Raw genomic sequence first — 24,905 nt, forward strand, 5'->3', positions numbered from 1 at the left:
AACAAAAGATAAAAGCAAAAAGAAAAAAAAACAAACAAATGACCGTGGATTGGCAGTTAAATTGACATATACTGACATTTCAAACGTATTTTGTTTTCAGTAAAGCGCAAACTGTGTTCTGGTCTTGAGAGGGCATAGGGGTTATCAGCCCTACTCATAATTTTTGCTCGTTTTGAGTTTGACTCGGCTATTTATTGTAATTTCTGTTCGTTTTGGGTTTTATTTATTTATTAATAGTAATTTATGGTAGTTTTACGTTTGGGCGATTATTTGACTTTATTTTTGCTCATTCTTGGCTTAATGGAGCTCTTTGAAATACTTGTCTTGTGGAGAAAGTTTTTTTAATTAATTTCTGTTGATTTTTTTTACATGGTCTTTTTCATGGGAGAAAAATATTATTTTATATGTATTCAATTTTCTTCTATACAAATTCATAGTATGGGTTGCTATTTGTACTTTGGAGAAGTTTTTGTAACAATTTTTAACCCTTATACATACAATATTTTTTAATTTAATTTTATAGCTTCTGAAGGTGACCTAAAAAATAAAAGTGAATGTCATTCCCAAAAGATTCTATCTATGCACTTTGACAACCTGGATACACTTACACTGTTTTTATTTACTTAAATTTTAAGAGAAGAAGTAGTAATAGCAATATCCCCAAAAGTTTCAACACAATACTCCCTGTCGTTCTTGATATATTGTTGAGGTGTCTTATTGGCAACCATTTAACACAATGCCTTTTAATTCATTTTAAAGCAACATTTAATTTTAAACCATAATGGGTCAATTGCATAATTGTGGGGGGTTGACATGCCTAATATCCCTAGACATAGTTGCTGGACCGTTCTACTATGCTGAAAAAAATGGGTATCTTAAAATTTTGACTGGATGCGTTTGGAAAATGAATGGGCTTGAGAGAATGGCTGCTTGCCCTCAAATCTCTTGTTACTCTTAAAAAGGGCACCAGATACTAGCACAGTAATTGAAGTGCAAGGGGGAGAACTTCCCCCTTCATATATCAAGTAAAAACAAATACTTTAAATGTATTTTGTTTTCAGTAAAGTGTAAATTATGTTCTGGTCTTGAGAAGGTATGGGGGTTGTCAGCCCTACTCATGTTAATTTTTGCTCGTTTTTAGTTTGACTCGGTTTATGATTTAAATAAACAAAATACGTTTAAAATGTTTGAACTTTTTAACTTTAATAAATTAAAAATTATAAAACTTCAAGGAATATACAAGTAAATCAGTACATGCATACTAAACTGACAATCCACAGCCATTTTTTCAGTGAAGTGCGAATTATGTTCTGGTCTTGAGAATGTAGGGGGATTGTCATCTTAGCTTACAACCCTTGCCCTGAGGGCTGTAGAAGGGTTGTCATCCTCAAAGACATAATTTCCGGACCTTTTAAATACGTTGAACAAAATTTCACCCTCTCTATATATAGCTTATATTTCCCCAGGGCATAACTTACCTTGCCCTGAGGGCTGTGGGGGGGGGTCCATCCAAAAAGATACAATTTCTGGTCCTTTCAATTACTTTGAACAAAATGGCTATCTCGAAATTTTGATTGGATGTGTTAGGGGAAATGGTGGGCGAGGGAGGGGGCTTAGTTGCCCTTCAATCACTTTCGACTATTAAAAAGGGCACTGGCCATTTCAATTTCCGATCGAATGAGCCGTTTTTGAAGTTTCTACGACAACAAATGGTCATCTCAAAATTTCTATCAGAATTACTATTAAAAAAGGTACTGGCCGTCTCAAATTCCAATCGAATAAGCTGTTTTCGAAGTTTTTACGACAAAAAATGGCCATCTCAATTAAAATCAGATACATTTCGGGGAAATACGAGATGTGGGGAGGTATCCACCCTCCGATCAATCTGAATCTTAAATCACTTTCAACTATTAAAAAAGGCCTTTCAAAAATTAAAAAGGATCTTATATGCCCCAGGGCATAACTTACAACCCTTGCCCTGAGGGATGAAGGGGTGTCATCCTCAAATACCTAATTTCCAGAGCTTTAAACTACGTTGAACCAAATTGCTATAAAAAAAACTGTGATTGGATGTGTTTGGGGAAATGGTGGGCGTGAGAAGGGGGTTAGTTGCCCTCCAATCACTTCCGGCTATTAAAAAAGGCACTAGCCCTTTCAATTTTCAAAATTGAAAGGGCTAGTTTTGAATTCCAAAACTAGCCCTTTCAATGCCCCAGGGCACAACTTACAACCCTTGCCCTGAGAGCTGAGAGAGGGTTGTCATCCTCAAAGAAGTAACTTCCGGACCTTTCAACTACGTTGGACAAAATGGCTATCTCTAAATTTTAATACATGTCTTTGGGGAAATGGTGGGCGTGAGAGGGGGGTTACTTGTTCTCCAATCACTTTCGACCATAAAAAGGGCACTAACCGTTTCAATTTCCAATCGAATAATTTCTTTTTGAAATTTCGATGACAACGCTTCCTATAAAAAAAACTTATATGCCCCCAGGGCATGACTTAAAACCCTTGCCCTGAGGGCTGTGGGGGGATTGTCATCCTCAAATAAAAATTTCTGGTCTTTTCAACAACTTTGAACAAAATGGCTATCTCAAAATTTTGATAGGGTGTTTTTGGGGAAATGGTGGGTGTGAGAGGGGTGTTAGTTATCCTCCAATCACTTTCGACTATTAAAAAGGGCGCAAGCCCTTCTAATTTCCAATCAAATAAGCCCTTTTTGAAATTTTTACATCATCAATATCTATAAAAACCTTATATTTCCCCAGGGCATAACTTACAACCCTTGCCCCGAGAGCTCTGAGGGGGGTTATCATCCTAAAAGACCTAATTTCTAAAACTTTTAAAAACGTTGAACAAAATGGCTATCTAAAATTTTGATTGGATGAGTTTGGGGAAAAGATGGGCATGAGAGGGGGGTTAGTTGCCCTCCAATCACTTTCGACCATTAAAAGGGCACTAGCCGTTTGAATAGCCAATCGAATGAACCTTTTTTCAAGTTTCTACGACAAAGCTTTCAATAAAAACCTTATATGCCCCCAGGTCATAACTTTCAACGCTTACCCTGAGGGCTGTGGGGGGAGCGTTATCTTCAAAGATAAAAGTTCCGGACCTTTCAACTACTTTGAACAAAATGGCTATCTCAAAATTTTGAATGGATGTGTTTGGGGACAAGGTCGGCGTGAGAGGGGGTTAGTTGCCTTCCAATCACTTTCGACTATTAAAAAGGGCACTAGCCATTTCAATGCCCAGTCAAATAAGCCGTTTTTGAAGTTTCTACGGCAACAATTTCTATAAAAACCTTATATGACCCCACGGCACAAGTTACAACCCTTGCCCAGAGGACTATGGGGGGGGGGGGGGTTGTCAACCACAAAGACCTAATTTCCAGAGCTTTCAACTACGCTGAAAAAAATGACTATCTGAAAATTTTGATTTAATGTGTTTGGGGAAAAGGTGGGCGTGAGAGGGGGGTTAGTTGCCCTCCACTCACTTTCGACTATTAAAAAGGGCACTAACCCTTTGAATTTCCTATCCAATGAGCCCTCTTTGAAGTTTTTACGACAAAGATTTCTATAAGAACCTTATATGCCCCCAAGGCATAACTTACAACCCTTGCCTTGAGGGTTGTGGGGGAGTTTCCTCCTCAAAAACAAAATTTCTATGTAGAAATCTACTACGCTGAACAAAATGGCTATGTCAAAATTTTGATTGGATGTGTTTAGGAAATGGTGGGTGTGGAAGGGGTGTTATTTGCCTTCCAACCACTTTCAACTATTAAAAAGGCACTAGCCATTCCAATTTCCAATCGAATGAGCCCTCTTCCAAGTTTCTACGACACTTTCTTCGATACGAAGTGCCCTGGTCTAAAGGAAAAAAAAATAAATACTACATTGTGCTAACATCGCTCGTTACTTAGACAGCACGACTGCGCTGCATAAGATACCTTATATGCCCCCAGAGCATAACTTACAACCCTTGCCATGAGGGCTCTGGGAGGTTGTCATCCACAAAGACATAATTTCTGGATTCTTCAATTACATTGAACAAAATGGCTATCTAAAAATTTGGATTAGATGTGTTTGGGGAAATGGCAACCGTGTGAGGGGGGTTAGTTGTCCTCCAATCATTTCGATTATTAAAAAGGGCACTAGCCCTTTCAATTTCCAACCAAATGAGCCGTTTTCGAAATTTCTACGAGAACTCCTTCGATAAAAATTGTCCTAGACTAAAAAAGGAAAGAAAAATAATAAAAAAATAAATAATACATTGTGCCCACATCGCTATTTACTTAGGCAGCGCTATTGCGCAGCCTATGATTTAAAAGCATCACTTTTCTTACTTAATGTTGACATATTTTCCCTGTTCCAGATATGCGTAAAGTGTTTTGTTCTGATTTCAGGGTTAAAAGGAAAATTTTTCTTCATAGAAAAGGAAATCTTTATCATTTTCTAGTATATTTTCGAGGCAAGTCAGATGGGTTTTGGACTGAATAGCAAGAAAAAAAAATAGTGTCAGAAAACTCACTTCCGCTCTCGTGAATATTTGATTCGGATTCAGATGGCCTGAAATTAAGATTAAGCTGTTCAGGTGCAACAGGAGAAACCACCAAAGGAACATCTTCATGTTTGGGTGATAAAACAGGATGCTTCCTTCCAAAAATATCTCCACTAAAATCTGGGAATACTTCTTCAACTTCTTAAGAAAATTATAATTAAATCAACATTAAAACACTCACAAAAGTAAGGCTTCTGGTGTTATAAATTATACAGAACACAAAATAATTACTAAATGGTTCTTCAAAAATGAGAAGAGAAAATTTAATAATAAAAATAATCGGAAAAAAATTTAGACTTTAAAAGATATTACAGCAATAATACCTGCAGTGTATTATTGTATTATTATGAAATTAAAAATTAATTTCCTTGCTAAGAGTTTGGCTTTTAATGACGCTTGACAATCTTAAGAATTTCGTCTTTAGTGATGTTTCACTGACTGATTAGTAACGACACTTTATTTAAAATTCTAATTGTATGTCTGAATGCAGTTGATTACCAATGACTAGCATTAATTGTGTATACAGTAATATGAGCGATAGAGTCCATAACTCAACTTGGAGCCCTTTGAAGATCCATAATAAACCTTCTGAAAGACCTATAATAAGCCTCTCTGAAAGACCTATAATGAACCTCTCTCAAAGATCCAAAATGAACCTGTCTGAAAGATCCATAAGGAAGCTATCCATGATAAGTACTTAATCTTCACAATAAACTTCATAAGGCCTCTGCCTTATACGCCTCTGTAAATCGAGCAAACGGAGACAGTGGTGACTCAAATGAATTCTACCCACAACTATAAGAACAAATAGACAGGGTTCCATGTAGAAATATGGTAATTTATTAGGTGATTTTAAGACCCAGGTCGGTAGAAATAGGGATACGCAGTATTCTAGCATCGATAAATTTATCGTAGGAAAAGAAAACAGAAATGTTGGTTCTCTTAGCAAACAGAAAGATATCCTAGCATACGTAAATTTAACGAAGGAAAAGAAAACAGTAATGGTTACAGACTGCTGCAACTTCGTAGGTATGCAACATTTGAATGCTTCACTAAAAGATAGTAAGGTATATAGAAGTGATGTTATTGATGTTAAAAGTAAAGGTAACCATTTAGTAGTGTCTAGGATTACCCCAAAGATAAAACTTAGGAAGGGAAACTACTTTCCAGGAAGACATGACGTTGGTAGACTCCAATATGAAAATTTGAGATAAATTTTCCAGGAAAAGTTGATTGCTATACTGAAGTGAAAAATTTGACAACGTAGAATATGGATTGAACAATTTTAGGAACATAGTTTGTGAAGTTACTGGATGGTATCTTTGAGAGGAAGGTTAAAAGCAAAGCTAGGAATATTAGTGAAATTGCTTTATGCTTCACAGAAAGGGGGGATTAGTAGGCTACAAGAATTATTTGACTAATAGATCATACGAAAATAAGAGGTATCTAAAGAAATTAGAAAGCATTAAAATGCGAGTTAAGGTTTAAAGTAGAGGTCATCAATAAAATTGCTGAAAAAGTTTATTGCCGCTTTAGGTGTAAGGAAGATTTATTTTGCGAGGATGAATTAGCGACAATACTATCGTGACTAGAAAATTAAAAGCACCTGGTTGCGCAGCAATTAAAGCAGAACATCTTCAGAATTATGCATTATTATCGCACATTCCACCAGTGCTTCCATTTCACTAATGTGGATATAAAGTATTTAAGTGCCAAAAAAAGAGTAGAATTATAGTAGGACACAATCGGGGAGTATGTTGAACAGGAATGTTAACAAAATTGATTCTTACGCTATATTACATGTGTTTCCACTTCAAATTTTTTCAATCCCTAAAAGGCTGGTGGAACTTCCCTATTTTCAACACCAAAATCCCTAAAAGTTTCCCCATTTTCTGACTTCTTTCCAAGTTACAAGGAAAGACTTATTAGGCTAAAAGGCATTTGTTCAAGACGACTTATTTTACAACTCAATACTTTTTACTTCTACCAAAATGTCTTCTTTTGACATTTAAAACAATACTTTATATTTATCGACTGGTTAAGTTCGGCTTTGATTTATAGATTCCGGGTCCAGATCTCAAATTCTGGACCATATGAATATATTTTATTGATTCGTTTTTCTTTGCCATTATTTTTTCCTTCTCTATTGCTAATTTTGCAACACCCTCGTTTTTATTTGAATTAGTACGATGGATTCGCATGAATGATATCCAACCGGTCGCTTTTCCACACATTATTTTTGTTTTGATTTTTTTTTATATTGAGTTGTTAATTTGAAGCAGATTATCGTAGCAAAAATGAATCACTTAAAGTTTGATTTAAGGACAGCGCCTGCATTTTTATCTTTTGAATTATTCGATTTTAACTAGTGTAGACTGCTACCTGCCTCCCAGTTTTCCAAAAAATTCCGAATGTAGAAGCACTTTAGTTTGTATTAAGAAAAATTTAATGAGAATTACCAAATAATAAGATTTAAGAGAAAATACAAACTACTAAGATAAATACCCCGAGTCATCGTTGTCATCGCCATCCCCAACTTCTTTCCCAAATCCTTAAAAAGAGACGCATTGGGACGCATTCGCATCGGGTTTCACAGACTTCAGGTTTTTTTTTTTTAAACTCTCGGTGAGCGTAGGCCTTTACGCTTCATCCCATACTTGATAGAAATCGTCACAGCCAAAGTTACGTTTTTGAGCCCATTCCTCTTTTCATTTTTTACTGTTTTCAGAACGCTGAAAAGTCTTTCCACAACGACATTTGAGCAGGGAAGTCCAAAAATAAACCAAATGACATGAAAAACGCTAGTGAACTTTAGCGCTCCACTTGGCGTATTGATTGATCTCACCCAGTTCCAAAAATCAAACCTTTCCCGTTGGTTATTTAGTTTCACATTTCGCGGGTCCATCCAAGTCTGACAAAAACAAGAACGTTTGTCAATCGCTTTTGCCGAAATCCCGCCATTGTGTTCAAAATTCCTATTTCTGTAACAAAAATCTATATGCTCGGCAAGGAATAAAGTGGAAAATTTAAATCTAAAGTAGAAACAAAGTACTAAAGTAGGTCTAAAAATATTAGAGGAGAAACATTCAAAATAAAGTAGGCCATTGTAGAATATAGTAGAAATGAAAGTAGTGCATTCCACTCATTATAAATTTAATATGGCTCTTAATTTGTCTTGGAAAAACTTTTTCAAAACCATCTTTTGGATTAATCTAAAATATCAGAACGATTATTCCAAACATTCTACCGAACTACCGATCTCACAGCACATCAGAGATGAAATTTGAAGAACAGTCCAGAACACAATTTACTTCATTAAAAAATATCCGTTTAGACCTACATTTGGCAAAATGGCAGAACCTTACCACTTTGAACTAGGCACAAAAAAGAAAATGAATTACCATCGAGGTATTAAAACTTTTGCTTGCCGTTGCAACCTAATGGTTTTGTATTCTAGTACCTCTGTTTATGATAAATTCTAAGGCCCAGCACCCACGGGGCCCCTGTTTTGAGACTATAATTGCTAACCGATTACGCACTCAACTGTTTTGTGACCATGGCCATAAAGTAGAATGGGGGCCCGGCCACGAGACAATCCAGATGAGACTGGTTTCCATTTCGTCTAAAACCGGTTTCGGCTGAGCCTCCAGCCGTGGTCAGAGTTGCGTTGCAGAGTGCTGTCCCACTCATTTTCGGGAACTACCGCGTTGATATTGTCCAATTATTTTGGCTCTCAACACATCAGACCAAGAATTAAAAGTGAAATTCGTACGAGAAGTGGAGAAGCATGAAGAAATGTACGTTCGGCTGAGCCTCCAGCCGTGGTCAGAGTTGCGTTGCAGAGTGCTGTCCCACTCATTTTCGGGAACTACCGCGTTGATATTGTCCAATTATTTTGGCTCTCAACACATCAGACCAAGAATTAAAAGTGAAATTCGTACGAGAAGTGGAGAAGCATGAAGAAATGTACAAAATTTTACATTCTGTAAAATGCGATAAATTTTCTATCTGTTTGAGACAGTTCTTTTGCTGCTAGGAACAGACGAGACTTTGCATTCTTTTCGAAGTGCGGATGGACCCAATACTCCCTCTGAGCCCTAATAAACCTGCGGTACTCATGATAGTCATCCTTAAGTCTTCTTTGCAGAACTCAACATAGTTAACTACACTGCACTGCTCAATTAGATAAACACAACTAATCCACCGCCATTCGTGTCCGTGGGCGGAGACACGTTTCATTTTGGTTGTAAACTTGTCGTAAACCAGTTGCATATGAGACTAGTTTCCAACCGTTTACTTGAAACAGTTGCCCCATGGACAATGGGCGTAAGACAGATTACTGCCATCAGTGACACTTTGTGATGACACTTTGAGTAAGTGACACTTTGAGCAACCAAATTGAAATAATATTATTTCATAGCACTCCCGTTTAAGGGTATCTTGGATTTTCAATAATGACTGAATTAAGTAATCATGTATTTAGGACAGGAAGGAATTACAATTACTACTGGTTGGAGGATGTATAGGTGTTTAAAGAATACCATGACCCCTATAAATATAGACAAAACAAGACCAAAGTATTTAAAACCAGTTGTGGATCTATATAGACTCTATCGAGAACTATGTCTATACCTTGATGAATATCTAGATGAAAATATAGATAAAATAAGATAGGACCAAAATATTGGAAGCAATTGTGGATCTTAACAGTTAAATTTAAAGCAGTATTTTGTCATCTTAAGCATTAAACGTGTCAATATTTGACGAAAATTATTAATTATCGAGAAACAGTAAAATATTACATTAGTACATTTTGTTTTTAAACAAGAAAAAAAAATCTAAAATAACCCTTTTAGGCCACATGGTGTATAATATCATTATAATGATTAACAAATATAATAAATAAAATCATAGGGCTTAACATAACCGTCTTAGATGTTAAGTATAGTATAGTGTATAATATTCTGATTGAAACTGTAAAAAACACGTTATGCGTAGTGCATAATATTATTATGGAAATATTCAAAATCTTTATTTGTTATATTGATTCCTAAGGGAATCTTCAGTATTCCTTCGGGTACCGAGTGAGAGAAGGTTTAAGTAAAAGATCAGGTTTAATAAAAGAGTCCAATGGGTTTCAACGAGTGTTTGCTCTTATTCCTTATATTCTAATTAAAATTACAGAAAATAGGGGGGAAACGAATAATACATACTGGTGTCTAGCCTATATACTTTTTAATTAAACAATGTAAAACTAACCTGAAGAATTTATAATTCCGTTTAGCTTTCTCTCAGTTTTTTTCAAAATCCGATTTCCATTGAGCTTAAAAAAAGAAAAGAAAAATAAACACAGAAATATGGACAAACATTACAGTTTGGATAGACTTGAATTTCAAACACACAAATGCACATCTTTTAGCAATGTCAATCCTGATATTATTGATGTCAGTTTAATTGCTTTTATTGAAAAGAAAAAAAAATACTATCCCAAAAACTATCAGGTGATAACAGTGAGAAGGAACGGGCAAATACATCAAACAGTTCGAGGTAACGAACTGTAAGTATGGAGCGACCCGGCTCAAAAGTAACGGGAAGTCTAAAAAAACGGATTTTGATGCCAATAGATACATCAAAAGAATGGGATTTCTATTCTGACTTCAAATATATAAGTTTCATCAAGTTTAGTTTTACCCATCAAAAGTTACGAGCCTGACAAAAATTGCCTTGTTTTCGAAAAAAGGGAAAACGCCCCCTAAAAGTAATAGAATCTTAATGAAAATCGCACCATCAGATTCAGCGTATCAGAAAACCTTATTGTAGAGGTTTCAAGCTCCAATCTGCAAAAATGTAGAATTTTGTATTTTATGCCCAGAAGAAAGATCACAGATGGGTATTTATCTGTTTGTTTTTCCCAGGAGGGAAAGTATCGATCCAGTGGTCCAAAAAATCGCGACAGGGCCAATTTGAATGGAAATTAAAAGTTCTAGTGCCCTTTTTAAGTAACCAGGAAAATTGGAGGGGAAACTAGGCCCCTCCCAAGTTCATTTCTTCCTAAAGTCACCCGATTAAAATTTTGAGATAGTCATTTTGTTCAGCATAGTCGAAAATCTAATAATTATAACTTTGAGGATAACTTAATCCCCCAAAGTCCCCATGGGAAGGGCTGCAAGTGATGAGCTTTGCCCATTGTTTACATATAGTATTGGTTATTGGGAAGCATACACACATTTTCAGGAGGGATTTTTTCAGGAGGGGCGGGGGGCGGGGGGAGGGGATTACGGGGGAGGATCTTTCCATGGAGGATGTTTTCATGGGAGAAGAAGAATTTCTGTGAAGGGGGTGCCGGATTCCCCAGCATAATTTAAAAAACGATCAAAAAGTTTTTTTTTCAACTGAAAGCAAGGAGCAACATTAAAGACTTAAGATGGACAGAAATTACTACGTATATGAGGGGATTCAACCCCTAGACAATACCTCACTCTTTACACTAAAGTTTTTTTTTAGTAGGCCTACTTCCAAAAGGGCTATCTATTCTAATTAAACGGCCTTTGTGATTCAGGGGTCATTCTTAAAGAATTGGAACCAAATTCGAACTTGTATGTATGTTTTTATTTCTAAAAAAAGTCAAAAATAAAAAAAAAACGAGAAAAACATTATCATACTAGGAAATGAGGTTAGCAGCTGGTTTTGTATTAAATCAGTAGTCACGCAGGGTTGTGTTCTATCCCCCTTTATATGGATCATTTTGATGGAATTTGTCTTAAGGAGCACGGAAAAAGCAATGGGAGACCACGGAATCAAATGGGGAGGAAGAACTCTCCTGGACATAGATTATGCTGATGATTTAAGCATCCTAGATGAAATTGTGAGCAAAATGAATGAACTTTTAAAGGTTTTGCGAGTTCAGGGTACTAGAATAGGTTCGAAAATTAATGTTAAGAAGACTAAGTCCCTAAAGCTAGGAATTTGTGAAGATGAAAAGGTGACGTTGCATTAAAGCATTAAAAATCAGAAAAATCGTTCAGTGGTTGAAGAAAGCATTAAAATTAGTGGACATATACTTTTGACTACTCTGAACAATCCTGAAACTGAAGACAAAAAATTTGGTCACTAGAATGTCATCAAAACGTTATACAACGTTATACAATCGTTACAAAAATACAAACAGGGTTTGAATAGCGCAAGACAGTCTTGAAATGGGCAAAAATGGGAAACAAATGCTTCTGATTGCGCTGGTCGTCTCTTTTTATCACATCATTAAAACTTCGTAGAAACGTCTCAACATAACGATGAATGAAAAATTTACACCATAATATTGAAGTTACATAACGTCAAACTGAATTGAAATAAACTTCGTGGAAGTGATGAAAACATCAGAGCCATGTGTTATTAGAGTAAGGCTAATGCAGATAGTCTCCGTGAGAGGCAAAGCTTGCGTAACGATTTTAAAACTGTATAAAAATGATTTAGTTCATTTATAGATAGATTGTTAATCATCTATCCTAAGGCGAAACTAAGGTAGATAGGCATAGATTAAGAGTAATTCATATAGTCTATCAGTTCTGTGAGCTATTTGAAGGCAAATGGAAACCCGGAAAACGTCGAAGACGAGTCCATGTGTATAGTCGACGAATTGTTCAGGTAAAAGGACTTGTTTTATCTCTATACTAGAGGGAACAGCAGCAAAAGGAATTCGTGATGAACTTCTTTGTCTTGAGGAAACAACGACAGACACAATCTATCAAAATAATGTGGAAATATTTCAGAAAAAGCGAGGATATGCTGCTAATACACCGACGAAGAGCAAGCTAGATGACTCCAGGACGAACACAGATCTCTTTTCTAGTCTCTAAATTGTTAGCCAATTCAGATCTACCGACCCAACTAACTTCTTCTCCCACAAAAATCAGATGTTTCCTCCCCCGCTACCAAGCAAAGGTAAACTCCGAAGCAGAACCTGGGTTTCATTCGCAACAAGGATACATCAGAAGTCAAAATAGAAACACTACTTGTTGGTTAATGAGAACAAGCAAGAGCTGTTGGACTCCATGTCCAAAATTTTGTTAGAGAAGATCGGCCAACATGAAGATCGAGAGCTATTTGCTACGAGGAATGAACTTGTGTTGTGTTCTGAGCGAATGATCGATTCTGGAAATTTAAATCCCTGTATATATAGAAGAGGCGGATACCTGCATTGTACTACAAACGAAGGTAGGGATGCTGGGTACAAGGTGGTTCAGTAACGGATGTCCTTGTTTACCTGGTTCGATTTTTTTTCACGATTTGAATGTCGAGGAATTGTAGATGTCCTTTGGAGTCGGTGCGAACCGCAAGTTTATTCCGATACACAGTATCACTGCGAAGCTTGGGGCTTCTAAATGTAAAGCACCGTCAATGTTCCAAGCCGTCCCTGGCTGCAACACCACTTCTTCATTTGCTAACGTTGCTCGTGTGAGAGGCTGGGATCTATAACATATCTATTTCGGGATACTATCATTGACGACTAGTCCAACAAAAAGTGACAAAGACATTGACAGAGATAGACAAAGATTTTCAGACATTGACAAAGATTTTCCAAACCAAAATATAGAATCGGACGCTTATACATTAGACACTTAAACTTTATCCTTCAGGATTGGGATGGAAACGAGACAAAGGCGAAAAATCGGTTCCAGACAGAAGCGCTTTATCAGGGGCGTCTTCTGGAGACAAGGACCTGACCAAGTGCATTTGTAAAAAACGTTGTGTTCAAATATACAAATGTTTAAAAACAAATATGCCAATCACCGCCAGATACAAATATAGCGGAAAAGGTTCTCGTGCTTAAAAAATACATCAATTTGTTGATTTTATTGTTAAAAAACTGTTGTTTCCACCCAAGTTTCAATCGAAGTGATGTTTTTTTTTTCAAGTCATTTGAAGTACCTCTTTTCGTTCTTTACGATGAATTAAATAAAAAAAAACAAGTTTTTTTTTAACTGAAAGTAAGGAGCGGCGTTATAACTTGAATCGAACAGAAATTAATCCGTATATAGAAGGGGATGTCCCCTCCTCAACCCCTCGCTCTTTACGATAAAGTTTGACTCTTTCTCACAACTTCGTCTTTGAAAACAATAAAAACTTTAGCGTAAAGAGCGAGGCGTTGATGAGGGGACAGCCCCTTTCATATACGGAATAATTTCTGTTCGTTTTAAGTTTTAATGTCGCTCCTTACTTTCAGTTAAAAAAAAACTTGTTTTTTTTTTATTTAATTTCTGATCGTTTTTTAGTTAATGCAGCTTTTATTTTGGCTTACCCTCAGTGAATAAGTAAAACAAAATTTGTATATTAATTTTACTTTTCTTGTGCTAAATGGCTTTCCAATAAACCAAAACCAATACTATACAGAAATACCCATACAGAAATTATTCCGTATATGAAATGGGCTGTCCCCTCCTCAACGCCTCGCTTTTTACGCTAAATTTCTTTATTGTTTAAAAAATAGAGTTGTGAGAAAGTTAAACTTTAACGTAAAGAGCGAGGCGTTGAGGAGGGGACAGCCCCTTTCATATACGGAATAATTTCTGTTCGTTTTAAGTTTTAACGTCGTTCCTTACTTTCACTTAAAAAAACTTGTTTTTTTTTATTTAATTTTTGAACGTTTTTTAATTAATACAGGTTTTGATTTTGGCTCACCGTACATGAATAATTACAACAAAATTTTCATATTAGTTTTACTTTTATTGGGTTAAATAGCTTTCTCGAAACTTGTTTAATTTTATTTACGAACGATTTTATTAGCAATAAATATACGTAACTTACGAATTAACTTACCTAACGAACTTCTGTATTCATATATTCTTAATACGTATAATAGGGAGTTCACCCCCTAGTCAATACCTTGCTCTTTAAGCTAAATTTCGAATTTTGTTCTTTAAAAGTGACCCTTAACCACAAAGGCCGTTAATTAGAATAAATAGCTCTTATGAAAGTACTAAAACATCTTTGGCTTAAAGACTGAGATATTGACTAGGGGGTGAACCCAATCATATACATAATATTTTCTGTTCGTTTTAAGTTGTGATGTTGCTCCTTACTTTCAGTTGAAAAACTTTTTTCAATTAATTTCTGGTCTTTTTTTTAAAGAATGCTGGGAAATCTGGCGCCCCCTTCATAGCAATGTCCCTTCCCCCATGAAATTTCCTTCATGGAAAGATCCTCCCACATAACCCCCAACCCACCCCCCTCCAACACTACCAGAAAAAATCCCCCCCTGAAAACGTCTTTATACTTCCCAATAACCAATACCATATGTTAACATTGGGTAAAGTTCATAACTTTCAGCCCTCCCCCCCGAGGACTTTGGGGAATTAAGTCATCCTTAAATACATAGTTTTTATATTTTCGTCCATGCTGAACAAAATGGCTATCTCAAAATTTTAATCGGATGACTTTGGGAAAAAAATATGCGTTGGAGGGGGCCTAGTTGCCCTCCATTTTTTTTGGTCACTTAAAAAGGGCACTAGAACTTTTAATTTCCGTTCCAATGAGCCCACCCACGATATTCCAGGAGCACTGGGTCGATACGATCACCCCTGGGGAAAAAAAAACAAACAAAACAAAAAAACAAAAAAAAACAAACACGCATCCGTGATCTTTCTTCTGGCAAAAAATGTAAAATTTCACATTTTTGTAGATAGGAGCTTGAAACCTCTGCAGTAGGGTTCTCTCATACGCTAAAATATGATGGTGTGATTTTCATTAAGGTTCTACAGCTTTTAGAGGGTCTCATCCCCTTTTTCGAAAATCAGCCAGATTTTTTTAGACGTGTAACTTTTGATAGGTAGGACTAAACGTGATGAAAGTTATATATTTGAAATCAGCATTAACATCTGATTCTTTTAATGTATCTATTGGTATCAAAAACCCGTTTTCTAGAGTTTCAATTACCATTGAGCCGGGTTGCTCCTTACTTACAGTTCGTTACCACGAACTGTTTGATACCACAGAGTGCCTAAGCTCTCTCTTTGTAATACCTCCGTTTATCATAGGCAGCGCAATCGCGCTGCCTAAGTAAAGAAAGATGTTGGCACAATGTATTATTTATTTTTTTCTTTAGACCAGGGCACTTCGTATCGAATGAGTTGTCGTGGAAACTTCGAAAAGGGCTCATTCGATTGGAAATTGGAGTGGCTTCTGCCCTTTTTAAAAGTCAAAAGTTATTGGAAGGCAACTAACAACCCTTCCACGCCCACCATTTCCCCAAACACATCCAATCAAAATTTTTAGACAGCCATTTTGTTCAACGTACTTGAAAATTCAGGAAATTGGGTCTTTGAGGATTACAACCTCCCTACAGCCCTCAGGGCAAGAGTAGTAAGTTATGCCCTGGGGACATATAAGGTTTTTATAGAAAGCGTTGTCGTAGGAACTTCAAAAAGAGCTAATTTGATTGGAAATTGAAATATCTAATGCCCTTTTTAATAGTCGATAGTGTTTGGAAGGCAACTAACACCCCTTCCACACCCACCATTTATCCGAACACATCCAATCAAAATTTTGAGATAGCCATTTTGTTCAAAGTAGTTGAAAATTCTGGAAATTATATCTTCATAAAATGAAGATGAAGGGGGGGGGGAGGGTCTTCAGGATGACACTCCCCCCCCCCTAGCCCTCATGGTAAGGGGTGCAAGTTATGCCCGGGGGGCGTATAAGGTTTTTATTGAAAGCTCTGTCGTAGAAACTTGAAAAAGGACTCATTCGATAGGAAATTCAAAGGGCTAGTGCCCTTTTTAATAGTCGAAAGTGATTTGAGGGCAACTAACCCCCTTCTCACGCCCACCTTTTCCCCAAACACATCCAATCAAATTTTTATATAGCCATTTTGCTCACCGTAGTTAAAAGTTTTAGAAATTAGGTTTTTGAGAATGGTAACCCCCTCGGAGCCCTCGGGGCAAGGGTTGTAAGTTATGCCTGGGGACATATAAAGTTTTTATTGATAGTGATGTTGTAGAAACTTCAAAAAGGGCTCATTCGATTGGAAATTAGAAGCGTTTGTGCCCTTTTTAATAGTCGAAAGTGATTGAAGGATAACTAACACCCGTCTCACATCCTTGCCCACCATTTCCCCAAACACAAGTAATTAAAACTTTGAGATAACCATTTTGTTCATCGTAGTTGAAAGGTCCAGAAATTATGTCTTTGAGGATGACAACCCTCTCAGAGCCCTTGGGGAAAGTGTTGTAAGTTATACCCTGGGGCATATAAGGTTTTTATTAAAAGCGTTGTCGTGCAAACTTGAAAAAAGTCTCATTCGAATGGGAATTGAAATGGCTAGTATCCTTTGTAATAGTCAAGAGGGATTGTAGGGCAATAAACCCCCCTTTCACAGATACCCCTTCCCCAAACACGTACAATAAGAAATTTTAGATAACAATTTGTAGCTGAAAATTCCGGAAATTATGTCTTTGAGGATGACAGCCCCCAAGCCCTCAGGGCAAGGGTTGTAAGTTATGCCTTGGGGTCATATAAGGTTTGTATTGAAAGCGTTGTCGTAGAAACTTCAAAAGGGTTCATTTGATTGAAAATTGAAATGGCTAGTGTTTTTTTAATAGTTGAAAGTGATTGGAGAGCAACTAATGCCCCTCTCACACCCATCATTTCTCCAAACACATCCAATCAAAATTTTGAGATAGGCGTTTTGTTTCACGTAGTTGAGAGTTCTGGAAATTAGGTCTTTGAGGATGACAACCCCCTCATAGCCCTCAGGGCAGGAATTGTAATTTATGTCCTGGGGGCATCTAAGGTGTTTATAGAAAGCGTTGCCGTAGAAACTCAAAAATGCTCATTCAATTGGAAATTGAAAGGCCTAGTGCCCTTTTTAATAGTCGAAAGTGATTGGAAGGCTTGACATTTTTATAGTAAAGATCGATTTGGGTACAATGTATTATTATTTATTTATTTTTTGTATAGACCAGGGCACTTCGTATCGAAGGAGTTGTCGTAGGAACTTTGAAAAGGGCGTATTCGATTGAAAATAGAAAGGGCTAATGCCCTTTTTAATAGTCGAAAATGATTGGAGGGCAACTAGTCCCCATTCCACACCCACCCTCCCATTTGCCCATTATGTTTAAAAACTAAATGTTGCCTTAAGATTAAATCAAAATGCACTGTGTTAATGCTAATTCCCAATAAGGCATCTCAGCAGTATCCCAAGAACGACTGAGGATATTATGTTCAAACTTTCGGGGCTAGTTCTGCTCTTAAAATTTACCCAAATCAAAATAGCGTAAGTGTGTCCAAGCTATCAAAGAAAGTAAACAGATTTTTTTGCGAATAGTATCAAGTTTTCCATTTCAGGTCAACTATAGGAGGTATGAAACTAAATTAAACACTACTATTTTTGTCCAGATTTTTAAAACGGCGTATGTTGTTAGAAATTGCTGAAAACTGTTTTGTCCAGCATACAAATAGCAGGCCAAACTATAAAGTCTTAAAAAAAACGAAAAGATTTAAAGTATTATTTTCTTTTTCCCTGAAAAGAATATGTCAATATAAAACGAAAAGAAATTAATTAAAAAAAAACTTTTTACATAAAATAAGTTTTTCAAAGAAAAGTAAAGAACTCCATTAAACCAAAAATGAGCAAAATAAAATCAAATAATCCACCAAGCGTAAAACTGCCACAAATCAGCATCGATAAATAAATGAAACCCCAAACGAACGGAAATAATAAATAACCGAGTCAAACTCAAAACAAGCAGAAATTAACATGAGTAAGGCTCAAAACCCCAATGCCTTCCCAAGTCCAGAACATGATTTGCACTTTCCTGAAAAAATACAAATGAATGTGCATCATCAGTTTAACATACATATACTTATATTTAGTAACGAAAATGTTAATATTATTTGATTTATTAAAGTTATAAAAGTAAAAACATATATTTCGCCAGTGCGATCAGAAGCTCATTTTTACCCATTCAAGACTTTCTTGCGCTATCTAAACCTTTTTTTTTTAAGATAAGCAACATTATCCGACGTTTGGACGACATTCTTATCATCTAATCTTCAAATCGTTTTCTTTGGATTTTCAGCATAGTTGGCTTTGATGTACTGACTCTTATATATCAGCAAATCGTTATTTGAAAAAGATGTAACGTTTTGCGACATCTAGACGACGCTGATATGATCTGAGAATAAAAATGAGACAACCAATGCATTCAGCAGCATTTGTTGCCTATTTCGAAACTTTCTTGGGATATTAAAATCCTATTTGAATTTTTCTGACGGTTCGCGACGTTATAAGTTTTGACGGTGTTTTAGTAATTGAATTTTTGATGCCACTTCCAGGATTGTTCAGCGTGGTCAAAAGTAAATATCCACCAAATTTCAGGCTTTCTTAAAACACTGAACGATACTGAAGCTTAGCCGACACACTATAGGACAGAACTAAGGCAGATAAAAATGCAGTATGAGTATTTCAGATATTCTATCAATTCTGTGAGCAATTTGAAGGTAATTGGAGACCAAAATATTAGTAAAAATTTCATGACCAACTATTCCTATCTCACTTGCAGGCGAGTGGGTAACCGAGTTTATTCATATTATCTGGGATTCGCCAACTAGGAAAGCCCCCTGGAATTGGCTACTGCTGCTATCATGATTATTTGCGACTAGGACAAAATACCTTTTCAGTAAATAACTATTTTCTAAGAAGAAGAATGTTTTTGTTTTTCGTAAGAATAATAAATTCTTCGTACAAAGAAGTCATCAAAACAACTAAAATTGAGAAAAAGCCACATATTTTACAAACTGGGCCTTGTTTTAATTCCACATTTGAATTGGATAAACCGTCCCTATTTGAGGTTTCTGTGGTTTTAACAGGACATTTATTTTTAGTGAACATAAACAGATAAAGGCATACTTAACTATTGTTATTGCAGATCTAAGGTTAAAAACCAGTTAGCCAAAAAGAGAAAGACCTGTTTCAAAATAAAAAGCTATGATGAATCATGTGCTTTGAAAAAAGCTAAACAGTAAAAGAAGAAAACAAAGCCTTACTTTTTCACTGCCATAATCAAGATGTTCCCCATCATCTTCAAACTGAATAGAACTATTGTTCCTCCCGTTTTCAATACCTACAATAAATTCATCCTTGACTTGCTAAAAACAAAAAAAAAACAATCCAAATGAAAATAAATCTTATCAAAGGATAAATATAAAAAGAAGCAAAAAATTTAATATTGCATACAAATTAAGTATTTTATGGACAGATAGATGAATGTGTCAAACATAGTGCTGTAAATGGTAAAATAGGATATTTTACCGTAACTTTAAGGACCCTCGTAAAATTGGTATTTTACGTATTTTACTATGTTATGTAATTTAATTATTTTACCGGTATTTTACGTATCTTAAATATTTTACTGACATATTTAAAGGCAGCTTATAGTTTTCATTGTGCAAAACTACCCAAAGGCTAGGAGAAACAGGTTTGGATTTGATAATGCTATTTTGATCTTTATTGGATACAGAGAAGGGCGAAAGAAAACGATATAAATGTTAATTGCACTAATTAATTTTGTTGTGAAGTGTTTATGATTGAGTGATAAATATTCGACTAGTCGTTCTCTTGCGGTATTAAATGACAAAAAAAATTCAACTGAAATATGTATGAGGGGGGGTTGCCCCCCTCATCAATATCTAGCTAAAGGCTAAAATTTGACTAATAGCTCCTATCATTTAAAATGACTCCTGAAACACAAGGACTGTTTAATCTGAATAATAAACCATTTAAAAGGTTCTAATAGCTTTAGCGCAAAGAGTTGGGTATTGAGGAGGGAGCACACTCCTCAAATATGTAATAATTTCTGCTCGTTTTAAATTTTAATGTTGCTCCTTATTCTCAGTTAAGCATTTTTTTTTTATTGAATTTATAATGTTTTTTAAATAATGCCGGGAAATCCAGGGGAAGGCATCAAAACATCTACCCGTCAGGAGCACTAACGTCCTTTCGTCTACAAAATCCGTCATAACATCAACAACAAAAACCGCCGGAACCACTAACCGTCATAACATCTAAAATTTTAAAACTTTAGTTTTTTGGGATTTAGGGGGGAAAGGTACCTAGGTGAGGTTACGAAATTAATACATCTGATGCTTTACCCCCACCCCCCTGATGTGCAAATATATGGCCGAAATTTGTTTCTAAACTATTGTATACTTATTACTATCATATATACTTATAATTTTTTTTTTAAATGTTATGAAGGTTAGTGGTTCTGACGGATTTTCCTTTTAGATGTTATGACGTTTAGTGCTTTTGACGGTTAGGGTAGCACCCCAAATCGAGCTGCCCCTTTATGGGAACTTCTTTTCTCAAAAAAAGAATTCCTCCATGGAAAGATCCTTCATGTAACCCCCCTGAAAAAAAAACACCCTGCAAAAAATATCTGTATACTTTCCAATAGCTGTGAACAATATGCAAACACTGTGTAAATTTCATACCTTGCATCCCTTTCTCCATAAGACTGTGGGGGGGGGGAGCAAGTCATCCTCAGATACACTGAATTCGATGGTGGGATTTTCATTGAGATTCCTTCACTTTTAGGGGGTGTTCCCCCTCTTCTTCGAAAATCCCACAAATTTTCTCAGGCTTGTAACTTTTGATGGGTAACACTAAACTTTATACGATTTGTATACATTTAGAATCAACATAATAAACCAATTCTTTTAATATATCTATTGATATCAAAATTCCGTTTTTTACAATTTTGCTTATGGTACTTTTGAGCTGCAAATACAAAAAAGTTTAGTGATGTATTGCAGTTCTCTATGCAGCTCTTCTAAACTTTATCCCAAACCCTCTCTCCCCTAATGTGCAAATATATAGCTCGAATTATATACTTCCCAATAGATTCTGCCAACAAATATCCCATAGGCTATTTCAACCCATGTACCATAAAATGAATCAACTGTGACAAAGTAAGAACCAGAAAAACAAGAGGGAAATTTTGAAGTTTATTTTTACAGAACATCTGTCCAAAACTAGGCACTGTCAAAGCACTGAGATATTACCCTAGGCAAAAGATTACTAAAAGGTTACACAAGAATATTAATTAAACTAATGAAACTCCAGAGAAGGGACATTCCCTTTTTCAAGCCTAGGAAAATCAAAATATTAAAAATTGTCATTAAAAGAAGAAAAAAAAATAATAAAATGCTCAACTGGTCTTCTAGCTACAGGGCTAGAATTTTACCAATTTTACTTACTGAGTTTTTATTTTACAGTAATTTTACAACAGTAATCAAATATTATGAGAAAATTGAGGTTGCTTATTATACATTTTAATTGATCAAGTTCAGATGAATACCAACACATTCTAAGGGCTCAGCAGTTTTTATTACAAAATATATAATGTAAATATTTATCTTAAGTTAATTACTGTGGATGAATGTAGTTATTTCAGAGAAATGATTGATGAGACTGTCTATGCCTGAGCAAATTTGCCAGGACATATCTACCACAAAGAAATAAATAATTAATTTATCCTAATCCTTATCTTAGGATGTTCACTGGTGTGAAATGTTGCACATGTCCTGGAGCCTTTGTGAACAAAAAAGTGAAGGTCCTTTTCCCATCTTAAATAAAAAAAAAGGGGAATAGGTGACATGAACATGCAGTTTACTTGGAATTTTAAAATATGTGGTAGAGATCTTCTGGTAGATTTTTAATGGGACTGGACAAAGCCATCATACCTGTGAAATATAGTGTTTGATAAATCCCTGCACATAAAACAGTCTCTGAAGGAGTCAATAGGCCCGTTTTTTAGCACCAAAATCTTACATATAAGATCTTTCATCTTTCTGCAAAGATTATCGTTTTTCAACTCATCTTTGTTCTAAGATCTTACAGCTCACTGATGTTAGCAAAAAGTGTGAAGACTGCCACTGTTTTGCCATATAGAACAATGATAAGAGAGCATTGATGATCTACTCATCATTGTTCTCAGACCGCTGATCAGAGCAGAATGATGAATGACTTTTGCACAAAAACGACCAAAGATGTAAGATCTTTGTTCAAAGATTTCACTTTGTGAGATGTAAGATCTTAGCACATTGATGAGTGAAAAAAAAACAGGCCTAATATTGCAATCTTATCAAAGTTCACCAAACTCAAAATAAGCAGCCTAGGAGGGGGGAGGGGCTTTGGTTATCTTGGATTTGTTTTGAAAAAGCGTTATGAATTTGGTTGCTTTTTTCGAAAAGTTTCAATGGATCATGCATACAGATATTTGGCAATGCCTATTTTCCCAACAGACATCACTTTATCCTTTTATGAAAAAGCATTGGAAGAGTTTTCTTCAGTTAAACCTATTGTGTGGTTTACCACAATTGGTTAAGGTATATAGGCTCAGAGAAAAATAGTGTCTGTAGGCTTTTTTTTTAATAGTCAGTAAACTTTGTTGTTAAATCTTTTTAGAAGAATTTTTTTCTTAAAATCTGAAGACCCTAACCTCATACCTTAGATCTCAGACCATTTATCAAAATATAATTGTTCATTCTATTCAAATCAGAGGTCTAAGGACTTTGATTAAAATATTATTAAACTCCTCTATCATTGTTTTGTAAGATGAAAAAAATTAAATTTAAGCCGTTTTGGCAAAGATCAGGGAGCCCTTCGATAACTTATTGGACCTTTTAAGGACACAAAAGCCAGAATGTGAGAAAAAAGAAATGTCTAGTCAAATAATAAAAATCGTAAAAGCAAAATCAGACCTTAGTACTTTTTGACTGTTAAAATAAAGGATTTCTAGCCTAAAGGTATTTTTAGGTGGGAAAGGAGATTCTAGTCTCTGGGTATTACACAAGTATCATGATATCTTTTGACTGTAACCTAGCCAAGTGTCTTCCAGAAACATAAATTTAAATTAAATACATAGCCTAACCATCCAATGATCACTTAAATTTGACTGAAGTAAAATTCAATGAAAGAAACTTACAGGTGAATTGCATGCAGCAATATCTGTTTTATAAACAGAGGAACTAGTTTCAGCAGGAGAGTTTACAAAGCTATCATTTAAGCTATCTGCTACAGGAGGTTGTAGATTACTGGAAGAATCTTCAGCAAAGATACTGTTTTCACAGGTTGTTTCAACTCTGTGTCCCTTTGGAGCAGGTTGGTTTTTTTTAGTGTTTTGAGAGGGATAACTAGGTTTCTGAATCCAATTAGCTGTTTCATCAGGATGAGCAAGACCTTTAACTTTAAGCATTTCAGCCACTTTTAGTAATGAACTAGTTTGAGCTGGTGGAACAGTCACTTCACCTGTATACATAAATTTCACCAAAGCTTGCAGATCATGAAATTTCACGTCCTTTAAAATAATAATAGGATGGGAGTGTGAAAACCCAAGAAACAGTGTTTCAAAGTAGGAACTACAAGATGAGAGAATAAGTCTGTGACATTTGATGCTTTGACTGTCACAAAATAGGGTGACATCTGTGAAGTTCTCACTGTTCAATACAGATAAAAAAGCTCCATGAAATACATCTAGGTAGTTGTTCCACTTCAAACAAAATTCTTTTTGCTCCATTTCAGAAATAGTGACTAAAGCCTTGAATTACACAAATCTGCTGAAATAAATTGAAACATATAAATAAGCATTCCAAATCCCAGGCATTACAGGCAACAAAGGTGAAAATTAATAAAGTACTCTACAATTAGAAATTAAAGGATAACTCATAACATGTATTTATCTTTCAAAGATCTAACATTCCATTTCAATTTATTAATATGCTTAGCTGGATAATAATTATCTCTCTATGAAAATTGAACAACATGCTTTCGTAATTTGCAAAAAACTCTTGAATCAACATTAGCCAATTTACTTTTTGTATGTACAACTGAAGGCTCTTAGAGTTATACTTCTGAATATAGACTCACGCCCAGTCATTGCAATAAGATGACGAACCATTTTTCCAAAAAATTTAAGCACAATACATTGCAGCTATTATAGTAACATTCCTAAACAATAACCAAGTAGTTTTTTTGCCAGATTTTCCCAAGATTTGGTGGGAAAGCCAAGAATCTTAATGATTACAATTTTGATCATTGAGTTAATCAGAGAAGAAGGTTGTCTCATTAGGATAGCTGACATGCAGAAGTGCTAAAGGATTATACTTCCTTAAATTTTTTTAAAATTTCTAAGCAAAAATTTATCAGTCTTAAAGTGAACCATACTGTGGGCTGTAGTCATTTATGGTCTAGAATGGTAGACAAGTTTTTACAAGCTCAACAAAATCAAGACATGATTCTATTTATAATCATTAATGTGCAAGAAGATAAATGTTTTAGCATATGTGGATACAGAAAA

General features: G+C 35.5%; 1 protein-coding gene across 1 annotated transcript in view; it reads right to left on the reverse strand.

Annotated features, from left to right (window-relative positions):
- Positions 1-24,169, reverse strand: part of LOC148944941 (uncharacterized) — a 39,856-nt gene extending 15,687 nt beyond the window's left edge. Inside the window, exons 1-4 of the mRNA XM_089099545.1 lie at positions 23,535-24,169; positions 19,594-19,695; positions 9,814-9,877; positions 4,525-4,695 (exon numbers count right to left, since the gene is read on the reverse strand). Coding sequence (XP_088955671.1) covers positions 4,525-4,695; positions 9,814-9,877; positions 19,594-19,695; positions 23,535-24,125 — 928 coding nt within the window. The 5' untranslated portion in view covers positions 24,126-24,169. The remainder of the gene's footprint in view (positions 1-4,524; positions 4,696-9,813; positions 9,878-19,593; positions 19,696-23,534) is intronic.
- Positions 24,170-24,905: the final 736 nt, after the last annotated feature.

Source organism: Artemia sp. Qi Xiang Cuo, chromosome 13 (genome assembly GCF_049724085.1).
Source record: "Artemia sp. Qi Xiang Cuo chromosome 13, ASM4972408v1, whole genome shotgun sequence".
Lineage (NCBI taxonomy): Eukaryota > Metazoa > Arthropoda > Branchiopoda > Anostraca > Artemiidae > Artemia > Artemia sp. Qi Xiang Cuo.